The 17,526-nt window shown below is 40.0% G+C and overlaps 1 protein-coding gene and 1 long non-coding RNA gene across 2 annotated transcripts; both read right to left on the reverse strand.

Annotated features, from left to right (window-relative positions):
* Nucleotides 1-44: 44 nt before the first annotated feature.
* LOC128470714 (uncharacterized) lies at nt 45-1,782 on the reverse strand. Its single transcript, XR_008346048.1, has 2 exons — nt 1,455-1,782; nt 45-256 (listed from the first exon to the last, which is right to left on the reverse strand). It is a non-coding gene; the product is annotated as an uncharacterized LOC128470714 (long non-coding RNA).
* A 13,596-nt stretch (nt 1,783-15,378) lies between these two features.
* Nucleotides 15,379-17,290, reverse strand: LOC128470571 (nicotinamide N-methyltransferase-like). The gene is made up of 3 exons (XM_053452457.1): nt 17,185-17,290; nt 16,528-16,735; nt 15,379-16,072 (listed from the first exon to the last, which is right to left on the reverse strand). Exons 1-3 carry the CDS (start codon nt 17,288-17,290, stop codon nt 15,637-15,639), a joined length of 750 nt encoding a protein of 249 aa, XP_053308432.1. The 3' UTR covers nt 15,379-15,636.
* Nucleotides 17,291-17,526: the final 236 nt, after the last annotated feature.

A 17,526-nucleotide genomic window follows, 5' to 3' on the forward strand; every position in this document is an offset into this window, starting at 1 on the left:
GAACATGAACTCTTTTCAGTGTAGTTTCAAGAGAGAGAACCAGGCAGTGAGATTATGTGATGTTTTATTAACAATTGCAATACAAATAAATGTGACAAATATTTAATGTTTTTTTCAGCATCTTAAAGTACCAAAATGAAAAGCAGGAGAGAGCCATAGTAGAACAACTGAAAGCACTCGAGGAAGGCTCGGAATCCAATTCTGATTAAGATGATCACCAGAAACATCTGTCCCATCCCACGGATTCATGTAACATCTGAAATAAATTCCAATAAAATTTCATACAATTAACACCAGGTGACTGTGCAATATGTAATTATTCAAAAATAATTATTTAAAAGATCAGTGGACTCTTACATTTGATGGGGCTTCCCTAAGCCCATATAGTGCGCCTATTCCGGAATATTTTTTTTTTTTTTTTCCTTTTTCTTTTTTTATCTATATATTTTTATTCAAAAGTTCAAAATACACATGTAAGACATATCATTCTCAGAACCATATTTCATATATCAAATGAATACATATATACTGTACATGTATTTGCCCAATACAAAAGGGATGCAAAGAAAAAAAAAAAAAAAAAGAAAAAAGAATTTCTCATGATAAATATAATTCATAGAACTAACAAATATCGTTTACCCTTTCTTCTTAACATTCATACATCAACGTCAACATTCTCTCCTGGGAGTAGCCGGAATATATCCTGTGGGCCCGCATGTTGATATCATAGTAATTTAATAAGTTGATTTCAAATGTGCAGGGGCCAAAAATATAAAAGAAAATTTTGTCATGTAGGGGTACCAATGCGTTCCTCCCAAAATAATTTCCAGGGTCGCCAGATTTTATCAAACATGTCGATCGTTTCAAGTTTATAACAATATCCCCTTTCCATTGTGCACTGGTATTCTATTTGGTTAATCTATCTCCCAACTATCTCCCAATTTATTATGCCAGCGTTTCTCCACTGCCTGGCGATACAAATCTTTGCAGCAAAAAATAAACATGTATAATAAGTATTCTTTGATTTAGCTTAAATTCCTCTAATCCCAGGTGGAACAGAAACATCCGTGGATCCACCTGGTCCTGGAGTTGGAAAAGGAGATTGAATAAATGTGAGATATTCTTCCTAATATTTTAGTTAAATGTCACAGAGAAAAAAAAAGGGTAGTGACTGTTTCTGCGCTCTCCCCTCTATACCAGCGGCACCTTATTTATGTGATTTCCTATACACAAAGAAATGTGAAATATACACACAAAAAAGAACACAAACAATGTATAAAGTATAAATGTATATATTTATATATATAGATATATATATATATATACAACCTGTATATGTTTTGGTTCAGAACGATATCTGGGTATGATCTTAAAATGAGACAAAAAACAGAAAACACATAATGGTGTAGTAGATCAGAAAGCGATATGTTGATTAACAAAACCATTGCACTCACATGCTTCATAATCAAATTAGGCTCCTCAAAATGTCTTTTCCTGGGGCTTTGTCTCCAGCAAATGGTACAGGAACTCCGGCTCCGTTTCAAAGGACAGCTTGCCACATCCCCAAACCTCCGTAATAAGCAAGAAGAAAAAGACCGTACTCGAGAATAGAAGATAAATAAATATTTATTCCAATTCATTAGAAGTTTTAAAATCCGTTCGCTAAAAAGTTTAAAGAACCGCCCGCTACGCATTTCGCTCCTTTGAGCTTCTACCAGGCGTTTTAAACTTCTTCTCGGCGTCTTCATTTTATGTGATGCTATCTTCCTCTTCCGCATTCGTCACATGCATGCCGGAGGAAGTATCGCGGGATCTCGTGTACAGTCAGTTCTTCCATCAGTCAGTTCGTTATAGTCTTTGAGTCTAAAGTTCATCTCCCGATATCTCTCAGGTAAGTTGTAGGTGAATGTATATTGGAATTTATTTCACAATTCTTATGACACCCAGATTTTATAATTTTACATAATTTATAGTGATGTATTTGTAGAGATAAAAATAAAAATATTTATACTTTGTTCTAAAGAAAATTATAAAGATCAAACTCATCATTAAGACCTTTGGGTTTTAATGTTTCAAATTCAAAGATCCACTTCATTTCTTTTGTCCTATTTGTGTTATAGTATTGCCTCCTCTCCAGTGTTTGTGAATTTCTTCTATAGCGCAAAATTTGAATTCCTTTGGATCTTTATTGTGAAACTCTAAAAAATGTTGAGATACTGAGTGTTGTAAAAATCCCTTTTTTATATTTCTGATGTGTTCACTAACACTAATATTTAATTTCCGTATTGTTCTACCTATATACTGGAGTCCACAAGGGCATTCCAGAATATAGATCACATTTTTAGAGTTACATGTTAATAATTGCAGGATATCATACTCTTGATATAACTTTTTTATAGGAACTTTTTGTTGTTGCACCGTCCTACAGACATTGCAATCTTTACAACCAAAAAAAACCTAATATATCTGTTAATGTAGATTGTTTTAACAAAATATTTTCTGTATTTCTCAGGTAACTACTAGATAATTTCTGTTTTAAATTAGGTACTCCTCTGAATACTATTTTCGGGGTATTAGGTAGTACATCCTTCAAAGTATCATCTTTTAATAGAATTCCCCAGTGTTTTTTACATTTTTTTTTATTTGATTTGCTTCATTATTATACTCCACCACCACTAGGGGGCCTTCTTTTTCCAAATTACCGTAATTGCTCGATTATAAGATGACCCTGATTAAAAGACGACCCCCCCAAATCTGAATATTAATTAAGGAAAAAAAGAAAAGGCCTGAATATAATAAGAACCTATAGGAAAAAAGTTTACCAGTAAAGGTTAATTCATGTAAACTATGTGAACAATTGTTTGTTAATAAAAGCTATGATTGAGAAAAATATTTTGTTTTTATTTCCTTTTTTAACAACCTGCCCCCCCAGTTATGCACATCTGCCCCCAGGCTTGCCACTCTGCCCCAGAAATGCCGTATACACCCTATATCCCACTGTGCCCCATGATATGCCTTTTAACTCTCTAAATGCCAATGTGCCCCATGATACGCCTTTTAATCCTCTATATACCACTGTGCCCCATGATATGCCTTTTGACCCCATATGTGCCACTCTGCCTCCAGAATTACCTTATACCCCTATATGCCACTCTTGCCTTTAGGGGGTTAAAAGGCATATCATGGGGCAGAGTGGCATGCAGGGAGGTATAAGGCATTTCAGGAGGCAGAGTGGCTTATAGAGGGTTAAAAGGCATTTCTGGAGGCAGAGTGGCATTAAGGGGGTTAAAAGGCATTTCACAGAGCATTCTGCCTCCAGAAATGCCTTATGCCCCATTTAACACTCCCTCCCCCTCCCTCCTCCAAACTTACCGGTGCTGCTGTGTCCCCGGTGCTTAGTCCAGACAGCGTGTAGAGCTCAACACGATTCGCATAGACAACTTCCGCTTGAGCTCTGCCACACCAATACCCAAACACATACCAGGACAGGCTCTGACACCCAAACACACACAGGGCAGACTCTGCCACACTGACACCCAAACACACACACAAAGGACAGACTCTGCCACACTCATATCCAAACACACACACCAGGACAGGCTCTACCACACCAACAACTATACACACACACACACACACCCCAGGACAGGCTCTGGTACACTGATAACCAAAAACACACAAACAGCAGGACACAATTTACGTCACTGACATCTACATCAGGATGGATATTTCACACTGCATTGTTGTTTATACCCCCTTAGTGTTTTTGACCCTTGTGTATTGATGCCCCAGCCAGCACCCCTTTAGTATAGATTAATGTGGTGCCCCCACACCCTTGTATGATTGCCTCCAGCCACCACTATTTGTATTAATGCCCCCAGCAAGCCCCTCCCTTTATTATTGATTTATGTGATGTCCCCATCACATATACGCGTTAGACATGCATTTTTAACTACATAATGAGTAAAGACTGATTGAAACATGATTTCAAAATTACAGCTGAACTGGCAGTTTCGTTAATATTAGACCCTTCTGCCGATACATATATATACAAATATTGGATCCTGCTGCTGATATATATATATATATATATATAAATATTACCACAGTTGCCGATATATATTAATATTAGTCCCTGCTGCCGATATATATATATATATATATATATATATGTATATGTATATTAGACCCTGCTGCCGATAGCAGGTATAGATCAACACATTAACACACAAACCCAGCTTTGCATGCATAGATCAACTGAAATTTACTTGTGATCTCAGCACCGAAGGTATATATCAAATAAACAGAATCTGACATACGAATCCTGTATTTGCAGGTATACAATAACAATATATAAAACATAACATTGTAGGTATAGATCAACTAAATACATGGAAACAGCATTGCAGCTGTTAATCAACTGAACAAGACATACAAACCCTGTATTTGCAGGTATACATAAATAATGTATGGAAACATAGCATAGCGCATATGGAGCAACAGAATAACACAGAAACCCAGCTTTACAGGTATAGATCAATTGGAATTCACATAAAAACATGCCATTAAAGGTATATTTAAAGCCCCGAAAGCCTGCCCTGGTGTCCACACTGCCCACATAGAACCTGACCAGCTCCCAGATAAGACACATAAAATTTGCCATCTTTGTCCCCAAATAGCCCAGCACAAGTCAACTTTGTCCCCAAACAGCCTGGGCAGTGTCATCTTCCTCCCATATACACCCCGACTGTGCCATCTTGGTCCCCAAGGCTCACACATCCTGCTAGTGCCATCTTTGCCCTTCCACAATTACACAACTATGATACACACATACTCATTAACTCATGCTCTCCCTCATTCAGACAATTCATTCAGACATTAATGCATACTCTCACTCATTCACACAATGCATCCACACATTAATTCATACTCACTCATTAACACTTATTTAAATATTCTTACTACCCTCTTTCTCATTATGCGGGACTGTCCTGTGCAATCCGCTGGGTGGTACCAAATTCGGTGGGGGGGGCAATGGGGGGATAACCTATCCCCCTGTAGCGACGCCACTGCACCTGTGAGATGTTGAGCTACAGGGAGTCACACAACATACATTATCAGCATGGGAATAATACTGATGTATATTATAATTTACAAACTGATACAGTTAAACATGTTTTCTGTACTTGATATAGTAACATAACTAGAGGCGTATATAGGGTATGGCAGCTATGGCACGTGCCATGGGCGCCATCCCTAGGGGGGCGCCGGTGAGCGGCTTTTAAATGCCGTTTTTTTTTTGGATGCGGAGGAGAGAGAGGGGCGCCTAGCAACTGCTCGACACCCCTCATTCTCCTCCACGAGCCCTCTACCCCCGTCCCGGTGCCGGCATAGGTAGGGGGGAGAAGGAATATAGTGGGTAGGGGGAGGCAGAGGGGTTAGAAAGTGATAAGGGAGGGAGAGGGGGGTAGAAAGTGATAAGGGAGGGAGAGGGGGTAGATACAAGTAAAGAGTGTGCATTAATGTGTGGATGCATTGAGTGAATGAGGGAGAGCATGAGTTAATATGTGAATGTATTGTCTGAATGAGGGAGAGCATGAGTTAATGTGTGGATGCATTGAGTGAGTGAGGGAGAGCATGAGTTAATGTGTGGATGCATTGAGTGAGTGAGGGAGAGCATGAGTTAATGTGTGGATGAGTTGTCTGAATTAAAGTGTGAATTAGTCAGCGACTGTAAAAGTGTTTGTGTATCATAGATGTATAATTGTGGAAGAACAAAGATGGCACTAGCAGGAGGTTTGAGCCTTGGGGACCAAGATGGCACAGGCAGGGTGTATATGAGACAAAAATGGCACAGGCCGGACTGTTTTTGGACAAAGTTGATTTGTGCTGGGCTATTTGGGGACAAAGATTGCAAATCTAATGTGTGTTATCTGGGTGCTGGTCAGGTTCTATGTGGGCAGTGTGGACGTCAGGGCTGACTTTGGGGGGTGCAACCTGTGATCTATGCCTGTAATTTAGGGGTTTTGAAATATACCTTTAATGCTGTGTTTTTATGTGAATTCCAATTGATCTTTACCTGCAAAGCTGGGTTTTTGTGTTATTCTGTAGATCCATATGTGCTATGCTATGTTTCCATACATTATTTATGTGTACCTGCAAATACAGATGCAAAAAACAGAAAGTTGCAGAATCTTGTAATACCTTTTTTATTGGACTAACAGTATTAAAATAATAGACGAGCTTTCGGGAGTCCTCCCTTTATCAAGTCAAAAGCATTTCTGACCAAGCAAGTGAAAAACACAGTTTAAAACTGACCAGTACATGTTCTGATACAGGGTTAAAACAGGGGTTAAAACAACACAGTAGAGAATTTGCAGACAAAAAACTAAGAGGGTCGTAAATAGTAAAGAGTTGCATATACTACACAGATAATAAAAGCTGGTGAGTAGCAAACTACATACTGAAACAACACACACAGATAATGGAAGCAAACCATGCAACAAAGCCAGATGCAAACTTTGCCAACACATCTGTACCAGCAACACAGCCACCCACAACAAGACATACAATATTAAAGGATCATACTCATGCACTTCACAGAATGTTGTATACATGATTCAAAGCACCAAATGTACTATAGGGTGCTACATCGGTGAAACCTGCCAGCAACTTAATAAAAGGATGAATCTGCACAGATACTCCATCAACCATCACGATGAAGAAAACCTTTGCACTCCAGTTGGGCACCACTTCACCCAAACCGGTCACTCCATACATGACCTTAAAATCAAAACACTGAGAGGTCATTTCAAAAACACCCAAGAAAGAAAGACATTTGAAGCCAAAATGATACATTTCTATGATTGTAAAAACAGAGGACTTAATGTGGATTTGAGCTTCTTAGCACACTATCAAAACTTCCTATAACCTGTGCCTTTTTTTCTCTCTCCTACATGCTCACCCCTGCCCCCCCTTATCTGTGTAGTATATGCAACTCTTTACTATTTACGACCCTCTTAGTTTTTTGTCTGCAAATTCTCTACCGTGTTGTTTTAACCCCTGTTTTAACCCTGTATCAGAACATGTACTGGTCAGTTTTAAACTGTGTTTTTCACTTGCTTGGTCAGAAATGCTTTTGACTTGATAAAGGGAGGACTCCCGAAAGCTCGTCTATTATTTTAATACTGTTAGTCCAATAAAAAAGGTATTACAAGATTCTGCAACTTTCTGTTTTTTGCATTCGTATACACTGGACTAATACGGCTACCCCAAACTGCAAATACAGGGTTAATATGTCTTATTCAGTTGATTAATACCTGCAATGCTGTTTCCATGTATTTATTTGATCTATACCTGTGATGCTACGTTTCATATATTATTATTGTATACCTGCAAATACAGGATTTGTATGTCTGATTCTGTTTATTTGATATATACCTTCAGTGCTGAGATCACAAGTGAATTTCAATTGATATCGGCAGCAGGGACTAATATTTATATATATATATGGGCAGCAGGGGCTAGTAAATGGGGTTTAGATATTTGGACAGGGGCGCAATTTCAGTGCTTGCCATAGGCGCTATTTTCAGTAGATACGCCTCTGTGAAGAAATAACCTAATACATAAGCATAATCATCCAAACTGCCACCGATCCTGATTTTCAGGGGAAAGTGCCAGGTTTACAGAGACTGTCTTCTCCCAAGTGCCTTTAATAGGCACCGCTTGCAGTGTGATCAACCAGACAAGAGCATGCTTCCCAACATTGTAGGTGCTCAAAGCAAGACGCTTTTGTTGGGGGCATACATCCGAGGTGTCCTGTTTCCATGGGACGTTTACAATTTTTCATCTGTTCTGTGCCAGTGAGAAATTAACCAACTTGGATGCTAAGATATCATCATATGAAGTCATTGTTACAGTAAGAAAAAATGGTCTTATAACTATGTGGTTACCACAGCTGGCAAATCCCTCACAGATTGTGAGTTGCGGTAGGCTAAGAAAAAAAATACTTCATCCTTAATATATGGGTTTCATAACTTATAACTAATAACATGTTATGATAGAGAACATCCACTTAATGTTAAGTATTTTCTAGAACAATTTTTCCAAGGTAAATGTCCAATATAGGAAGTAGAGTTGGGGCTGGGGATAATAGTTGCTAGGTAGTGAGAACATGCCGGAAGGTCAAAGTCATGGTATATGAGATAAAGTATCAGACTGCAAGAACGGGAAAAAGAATACGGTATTAGACAAGACAGTGATCAACATATCAGTAAGTTTGCTGCCAAAAGTCATGAATGGGAGCCGTACAGGGGAATTGGAGTTTGCAGAGGAAAGAAAGCTTAGTTGTGCTACAGGCATTATTGTCTTTAAGTAGCCAGAGTACTGGGAACCAAAACTACAAGTGGTGTCTTTAGAAAAACTTAACTCGGTGGCTAGACGCAGGCATCCAGTCAGCCTGATGCAGCAGAAGGTGAAGGAAAATGTTGCAGCTGCTGCCACCAAGATAATGAACCTTCATGTAAGCCCCATTACTCCTGCACTTCAATCGGCATTGGTTACTTTTTTACTAGTAGTATTCAGGGCCACCATCAAGGGGTTACAACCAGTACCCATGTATAGGGCCTAGGCAAACAGGGTAACCTGGCCTCCCTGATCTGTCATGGGCCCTCTCAGTGGCCCTCATGGCCCACATCCAAGGACTGGGTCCTTGTGGCAAGCTACCTGGGCCTGAGTAAATGTAGCTCCTTCCAGTACTTGTTTCTTGATGGTTTTGTGACCTAGATTGCCCCTTTCTGGGGATTGGGGCCAGTTGCCCCTTTCCAAGGATTGGGCCTGGTAATCATTTTCTTCAGATCAGAGGTTTATGATCCCTTTACATGGGTTGGAGCCTGGTGGTCCCATTGCTGGCATAGGGCAGCAAGGCAGTTGGAAGAGCCTAGGTTTGGACAGGGCATGCGGCCCTCTCTCTAGGTTTGTACTAGGCCCCAAAAAATTCTTGTGGCCGCCCCGGTTTTATTTTAGGTGTTACAGCAAAAGTTTTTCTAATGTATAGTTAATTTATAGCTAGCATTACCCCAGCCTTGATAAGTGAAATAAAATATAGTGAAATAAGACAAAATTAAATTATTTGTTTCATTTACACTGCTTATTGTTTACTTTTTGTTCTTAATTAGCTACATATAATGCTGGAAGACGATAGGGCAGTTGTTTCCTTTCCTGGGCAATAAAGGTCATGCCGATGAGTATACCATGTCCCCATGGTCGATACTAGTATGAGTATTTGTTCACAATCCATTTCTCTCCAGTGGGATTTAGGCAAGATGTGTTTCTGTACACACCTATTTTGGTGTAGTCTATGAAAGTCGATACCTGAGGTAGTGTAAGGTGTAATCTGTACCATGGGTAATTGCTTAGCTCTTTTAAAACCTTTCAGATTGAAACCTGATTTTTTTAAAAGACCTAGTGAGGAAGACTTCCTGGGATTGTTTGATGTGCGCTGCTTTCCCTTCATGGTAAATTGTCACTAAACATGCCATTGGTGGGAGCAATGTTTACAGATCTGCAATGTAACTGTAAGGGCAACCAGCAGAGCAGAGGACACATGGAAGTAGGTTTGAGTCTGGGAGGGGGGCACTGATGGGTTGCTGGGAAAACTCTTTGCCTGTCTGCCAAGTCCCCTGTTATGTCTAAGCCACCGTGTGCTCAGTGGGGGTGAGGGGACACAGAATGACCAGAAAACCCGTCTGATATTCCCTAACAAGGTGTTTTACCTTGAAACTGAGGCACCCAAAAATGCATGCTTCCCGGTACCCCAAGAATCAAAGGCAACACTATGAATTTACACATCACCTCTTGTTTGGTCACATTATATACTATGATAACTCCCGTACAGTGGGTGTCATCACATTGCATCTTCTGAGGACTTATTTGCAACCAATCATTATATGCTATGGAGTTATTAAATAAAGTTCTCCAAACTTGTTCATTTCCCGTCATTAACATAGCCTTGACAGTATCCTTTTGTTGCTGCTGATAAATGGTCTGCAACGTACATACTGACCAATTAATGGATGCTTTTTGTAAATCAACCATAATAGTATCTATCCCAGCTTGTTCTTTTGTTAATTTTATGGTGGTTGGCATCCATCGTGCCTATAAGGTTAAAACATCCTTCAGTTGGCTTCCTGCCTTATGCAGCCTATTAGCCAAAGTCTCAATATCAAACCCATTTATTGTTCCTGTAAGAGCTCCATACCCCCCTAGTATAGTATCATACCATGCTCCTTTCTTTCGTACTAAACACATCTTTGTTGGTGGGAAAGTTATAGACGCTTGAATTATTGTTTTCTGTGCCTGGGTTCCCACATTAATACATGTTGATGGGACCCTTTTAATATGCCCAGGATCAATTTTGGATGCATTTATATTTACAAAAATCAAACTCTGTGCCCACCATGTTCAGTTACTTATTTCAGTACTATTGGCACATGTTATCACATCAGTCTCATTCAAATAGAACTCAGTTTTTGTACAGTTCTTGTACAGTTAATTTTGTTCTTCAATTGCAAGATATGGAAAGTCAGAAGTTCTTTGACAGCAGGAAATATTAACTCGAGAGTTAATATTAACTTGCCCGTGCTTGATTAGCATAACAAGTAAAATTATCTTGTGTTCTTATTTGTGTAGACAGCCTCCAGCCCCATGCTACTTGACTTTGATTTGTGTTGGTTACAGGCACACCAGGAGTCCATCCATCATTTCCTGGAATAACCAAACACCCAATCCTAAGGATTCCAAGGATGCTTAGGAGTGAAACCTGTAACACAAAAGGTAGCATTATTCTCTTAAGTAACATTTCTCCTGGGGAATATATTCCCACTTCTCCTCCCATGGTTCCATCACGAGGAGAGTTTGATCTTTCCCTACCGCAATTACCTCCGCTGGAGAAGGCGGTCCTTGGGGGTTCTATATCCAAATTTTGGCCCCTACATTAACTGTATTAGTAGAACCAAAACCTTTATCTCCTCTAACCGTGCCATTTTTTTCCCCTTGTCCCACAATTAACAGCTTTGTTCCCAGATTAATCATCATGACCTTAATTTCCCCCCGATAATCTGCATCAATGATTCCCCCCAAAACTACTGCTCCCTTAATGGCAAAACTCGACCTGGTCGAAATTTGCCCAAAACGATTATCAGTAATCTGACATCCTATTTTCCGGTACTTATCGCTTTAACTTTTCCAGGTGGAATAACAGTAGTTTCTATAGCGTAAAGATCCATCCTGGCAGCCGCCGGGGTCGCCCTATTCCATTGAATTCCCAAAAATTTCACAACTTAAGACGGTCCTTGAATTTTATTAGCATTAATTTCCCACCCTTTCTCTTTCAAATGACTCAGCAGCATCTCCTGCTCAGTGGAACCTTGAATCATTATATCGTCAATATAATGTGAGATCTGCATCCGTGGTAGTAAAGGGAACTCATCTAAATGCTCAGCCACCGTCCGGTGGCATATAGTTGGACTGTGTATCCACCCTTGTGGCAATCTTGTGAAGGTATATTGCCTACCTAGCCAGGTAAAGGCAAACTGATCTTGTGCCTTTTCCTCTATAGGAATAGTGAAAAAGGCATTTGCCAAGTCTATTACCGCATACCACTCCCCACTGTGGCGTTGGATATGTTCCACAATGGTTATAGTATCAGGTACAGCTGCTGTCAGCGGTGGGGTATATTTATTCAATTCGCGGTAATCAACTGTCATCCGCCAAGACCCGTCACTCTTTTTAACAGGCCAAACTGGATTATTCCATGCGGTAGTGGTTGGCTTCATCACCCCCACCTCTACTAAATCTTTAATTGTTTCTCTGATTTCTTTGTGTCCTCCAGGTATCCTATATTGTTTCATAGCTACCAATTTACTAGCTGGAGGTATATGTACTGGTGGCATTTTTACCTTGCTTACCACTACGGGACATATTTCAATACTCGTCCTTTTGACTCCAAAAGCAAATTTTCCCTCCCCCAGGTGCCAAGTCATTCCCTTTAGTATGTCAATCCCCAAAATATATTGAGGAATCGGTACTATTATGACTGGGTATTTCCTGATAGGGAGGTTACCTATTTTTAAGGTTGCCATTGTTTGAACTCCTTCAGTAACCTTACCTCCCAACCCTGAAATTTTAATTCGGGGTCCCTTAAATTCCTTTGGATTTCCATAAATTAAACTAGCCTCTGCCCCTGTGTCAATCAATGCGGGAACATGTTGTACATTTCCCTCTTTCCAATGTATCGCCAGATGAACGTAGGGTCTGTCGTCCTTTTTGACCTATGCAGGGGCTTGGCTGGCTACCTATGCTGAATCACCGTCACTATCCTCAGGAGGGGGAGCAGAGGGTGTCATTTGTTTCTGAACCTTTGTAGCCACCATCGTGGCTATTTCCTCCCATGGATACAATTTCTGAAAATCCTTCCAATCTTTAGCTACGGTGGCAATAGCTCTACATACTTTCTGCTTGTTAACTCGTCCTTTTCTTTTTTGTATTTTGTGCCACCTTTATTGCTGCTTTTTCGGCTATATTCTGAAAATGTTCTAATTTATCTTTCATTAATCGCTGATTACACTCTAAAACTATTCGTTTTCTGACTCAAGCAGTTTTTGTTCTGCCTGATTCAACTTCTTCAACAGAAAATAATTCTGTTTACACTTGGTACGATAGGCGGTGGCCAATATCCACACTCGTCTCCCTATCGCTGCCACATCAACTGCCTTAGCAGGGACCCCCTCGAGTACCTTTACAACATCGAGGGGTTCTACATCACCTGCCTTAGCAGGGACCCCCTCGAGTACCTTTACAACATCGAGGGGTTCTACATCACCTGCCTTAGCAGGGACCCCCTCGAGTACCTTTACAACATCGAGGGGTTCTACATCACCTGCCTTAGCAGGGACCCCCTCGAGTACCTTTACAACATCGAGGGGTTCTACATCACCTGCCTTAGCAGGGACCCCCTCAAGTACTTTTACAACATCGAGGGGTTCTGCCTCTTTAATTTGATCAGCCCATGCCTCAGCTAGCCCACAATAAGTTAACTCCTGCGCTTTAATTGAATACGGAGTCTCGATCCAACCGGGAATCTCCACCTTAATCTAATTTTTCTGCTTCTTAATCTTCTTGAACATTTTATCACGAGTACTAGTGGAAAGGCCCACACAAAAATTCCTCCACCACAGCTATTAAATCTGTAGATATTTTCCACTCACTGTATAAATTCTGCCCACACCGACGCACAACAATTACAGCTCAATTCTTGCGCTTAACAATACTTTCCAAATTTCCCTAAGCACTTACAATCACAATCTATTACAGCTTGCACTTAACAATACTTTCCAAGTTTTCCTAAACACTTACAATCACAATCTCACAACAATTTTGAGCTTTCTTAATTGCGCCGGAGGGTTAAAACTTATCCACTACACTCTCCGTGCACTGAGAATGCAGCAGACACACCAAAAATACTCGTGACAACTTTCAAGAAAACATCCTGCCGACTACGCCAATTTATGTTTTATGTTAGCTGTCCCGCCCTCATTGACATACAAGTCAAGCACACTGAAACAGTTTTGTGGTAAAACGTATCCTTTATCTTGTTTATTCAATTAAAGCATCTTGTTTATTCATTAAAGCAGTGAATGAATAAAAACACCTGTATCCTATGAGTATCACGCGCATACATGCATAGTATAACATTCTAGAAGATTTGAGTGCATGATCAACGTATGCTGATCATGTGCATTTAAGTTGTTTTCTTCATAGGAAATCATGAGATTATGAGTCATACTTCTGGATCTGCTCAACAAGTTCTGAACTATATTAACCTCTATATTTCTGACTGTAACAGCGGGGAATCATGTTAGTTACTATCCTTTTGGCTGACTGAATATACTAACTTATTCAATCACACCCCATGCTCGTCAGATTCGTATCACACAAGGCTCCCATGGACCGGCGGGCTATGGGGGCTCTACATCTCCGGGAACGCTCCATATGCCTGACTTAGTCCCAGGAGCGATTATACTCCCGATCCAATTGTTGTGTTTAGAAATATCTGTCCCAATAAAGTAAGTTCCTGTTTTTTGGGGTAAGTCTCGGTGCTGTCCTAGTGAGGACAGTCAAGCACTGTATTACTATGCCACCGAGGTTCCTGAGGAGAGATGTTTCCTGCTGTCTTCGACACTAGCTCCACCTGACGATTTAAGTCTTGTATTCCTGGTTGGCTATGGGGAGAAGGAAGCAGCGTCTAGGGGTGTACCCAGTTGGTCTTGTCTGCAAATTTTTATGTATGTAGCTAAGACTGTTATGGGAAAAATAATGAGTTACATTATTTACTATACACCCCGTTGTGATTTTTAGGGCTGTAGAACACTATGATACATTCATACCAAGCTACCATTCAAACCCCCTACAAAAGAGAGACATGAGAGAATGAACAGTGGCGTAACTACAGGGGTCAGGTTGGAAAGGGCCCTTTCTAAACTATTTTGAACCGGCATGGGTAGACAGCAACGTATGGGGTCACGTTATGTCATGTGACCCTGCAGTGAAAGTGAGCATGCAAGCAGCCGGACAAGAAGCTGCAGGACCACTGAGGTAAACGTGGGGGGCGGGAGGTGGGATGTATGTATGTGGATGTGTAATTGTGTGTGTTAGCATGGATATGTACTTGTGTGAACACAGATGTGTAATTGTGTGTGTGAGCACGGATGTGTAATTGTGTGTGTGTGAGCACGGATGTGTAGGTGTTTGTGTGTGAGCATGTATCTGTAAGTGGGGTGAGATGGAGTGTGTGTTAGAATGAATCTGTACATGTGTGTTAGTGAGTGCGAGTAGGTGTTTGTGTGTGAGTCTGGATGTGTAATTGGGTGTGTGAGGATGGATGTGCCATTGTGTGGGAATCTAGGTGTAGGTGTTTGTGTGTGAGCATGTATCTGTAAGTGAGGTGCGATGGAGTGTGTGTTAGAATGAATCTGTACATGTGTGTTAGTGAGTATAAGTAAATTTGGGTAAGTGTATTTACATATGTGTGCCAAAGTGTATGTTTGAAGGGGGTCAAGAGGCAATGATGGAACATTCCAGTTGTTAAAGTTGAAGAACCTCAGGGCAATTTTTCCACCAGGGCCCTGTGATTTCTAGTTCTAGATGAAAGATTGAAAGAGGGACTTCACTTTCAAGAAGAAACTGTCCTTCATAAGGTGACCATTGGGAGGTATGAGGGTGTCATGGTGCATAGTAAATGCAATAAGATGGGAGTTTTTATGTTCCTCTACAACCACCTTTAGGCAATAAACTTCACTACACATTTAGTCTATTTATTTACTATAGCTGGTTATACGTGTCTAGAAAAAATACAATGTGCTTTCTAACATAGCTCCTGTAATTAATTGCTCATAGCTGAAAATGATTGATGCATGCAATAAATAGTATTGAACGACAACTACTGTGCATAATTCATGAATTATGACTGAAAGACGTGTGTTTATTTTATTATACAGTAAAATGTTAACATTTTCAATATACATTATATCTTGGTTATTATGGTTAATACCAGCATGAACACTGTGTTAAGTAGTGTGTTCATTTAGTATCTGGTTTACGGGCATGGACACAGTAAAGGCCGTCATAATCACCAATATCCATCCTTGATCTGTCCTCTCGTGGGACTACTATCATTTTCACAATTTCAAAACCAGCTTCTTCAAAAGACTCCTTTACCTGCTCCTTTGATATTGCCAGTGCTGAAAATCTATTTTTACCCACTAAATAGAATGTAGCATTTAAGCAACTTTGAATTATGATGTGACCGCCAGGTTTGAGCAAATCCTTGAAACTTTTCAAGGCGTTGCAGTAGGCTGCCACGTCAGGACATGCCCCCTCTAAACAGAGGCAGCTTATCAGACAATCTGCTGGTGGCAGCGTTATCGGCTCAAATGGCTTCTTTTTTAGGACATCACATTGTAGAACTTGCTTCACTGTCCTGCGGAGTTTCTCTTCCTTCTTCTCCCAGTTCTCTCTGTTAAAGGCAAATGCATATTAGTACTGGCACTTTCCATCCAATGTATTGATCATCTAGCTTAACTTCAATGCAGGCATATGATAGAGAATGCCCTACCACTGTACAGATCAGTGGCCAGATGTATTCCATAGTACTGGAGAGCCCAGCCCAGCCCATAGTACTGGAGAGTCTGCAGAAGTCACCAGTACTGGAAAAGATTCCAAATAAGAACTGTAAAAAATGGGCTACAGGGACTAGAAGGGCAGAGTAGATCTTATCTACCATTAAATTCCATTTTTTCCATATTCCTGTGTTATGCCATGTTATGGATATTCAAAATATCTTAAGTAAAATGTTATCCTTTGAAATGTTGCATTATTCAAATGTACACAAGTATTTCTTATTTTTTCACCATATGAAACAACTGATTTTGCCTCAATAAACAGAACAAATCAATATTGCGTGGTCTGTACCTGTTTCCTTCTAACTCACAAACACGTTTGACAATGTCGGTCCAGTCTAGCGCCCCCGGCTCCTTCTTCAGCCATTTCTCCACCTCAGCACGGTTTTGCTCAAGAAAATCAGAAGTGATTATTTTCTTAAACACCTCACAAGCCGACAGCAGGTGATAGATGGTCGGTCCGGCAGCAATATCGATCAGTGTTTCTCCTTTAACGCCACCTTAATTAATGTCATCACATTCAAATAGTTCATATTTTTCCCACACACATTTTGGTTTTAAAAGTTTATTATATATATAGTATATGTATCATTTTTTACCTAGCTATGACTAAGAGAAAGCTATAAAAACTGGCCCATGCTTTGAACCTCTGGTTTCAAAGCGTTAAACATGCTAGACTTCTACCAATAGGATTAGGAAAAGGCTGCCCATCTGCCCAGTTTGCTAAGTATAATCTGTCAATTTTCTTTACTCTCTAATTATAAAATTTGTTCCATCTGATTGTCCTTCATAGAACTCTGCAACCAAATTATGCTTAATAATAACTGCCACTAGAACACCAGTGTTTTCCTTGCCACTTGAATGAAAAGTAGTTTCCTTTATGCACCTTAATTTGTATATTTACTAATGTTAAATATCCATAACATCAACACATTTATTTATACTTTACCTGGAGAGAAAGCTTTGCGAAAGTTCGTTAAGACAAAGTTGACCCATTCTCCACTCAAAGCTCCAGTACCTGGAGCATATTTTTGAGAGCCTGAGTAGGGTTCCATTGTGACTTATCTTCTGCTTCAAGAATAGGCTTCAATTCATTCAAGGAATGAAAACCAAAAAACTAAAAATTACCACTTTTCTGTAAAACAAAATCTCACTGGGGTACGTTTTTACTGCTTTGAGGCTATGTGATCTGTAGAGATCTAGCTGAATAAGTAGATGTAGAGAGACAGATATATATTATTCCAAATATAAGACAGTCTGTGTCCTCCCCCTAGATACACAAGTGTTTTAG

The sequence above is a fragment of the Spea bombifrons genome, chromosome 12 (genome assembly GCF_027358695.1).
Source record: "Spea bombifrons isolate aSpeBom1 chromosome 12, aSpeBom1.2.pri, whole genome shotgun sequence".
In the NCBI taxonomy this organism is placed as follows: domain Eukaryota; kingdom Metazoa; phylum Chordata; class Amphibia; order Anura; family Pelobatidae; genus Spea; species Spea bombifrons.

What these genes read in the sequence shown, in the direction of transcription:
- LOC128470571 (XM_053452457.1), bottom strand. Translation starts at nt 17,290, where the DNA reads ATGGAACCCTACTCAGGCTCTCAAAAATATGCTCCAGGTACTGGAGCT. An exon ending in TCGCAAAGCTTTCTCTCCAG is followed by an intron (nt 16,736 to 17,184) that starts GTAAAGTATAAA and finishes ACATTAATTAAG; the next exon opens with GTGGCGTTAAAGGAGAAACA. An exon ending in TGTGAGTTAGAAGGAAACAG is followed by an intron (nt 16,073 to 16,527) that starts GTACAGACCACG and finishes TGCCTTTAACAG; the next exon opens with AGAGAACTGGGAGAAGAAGG.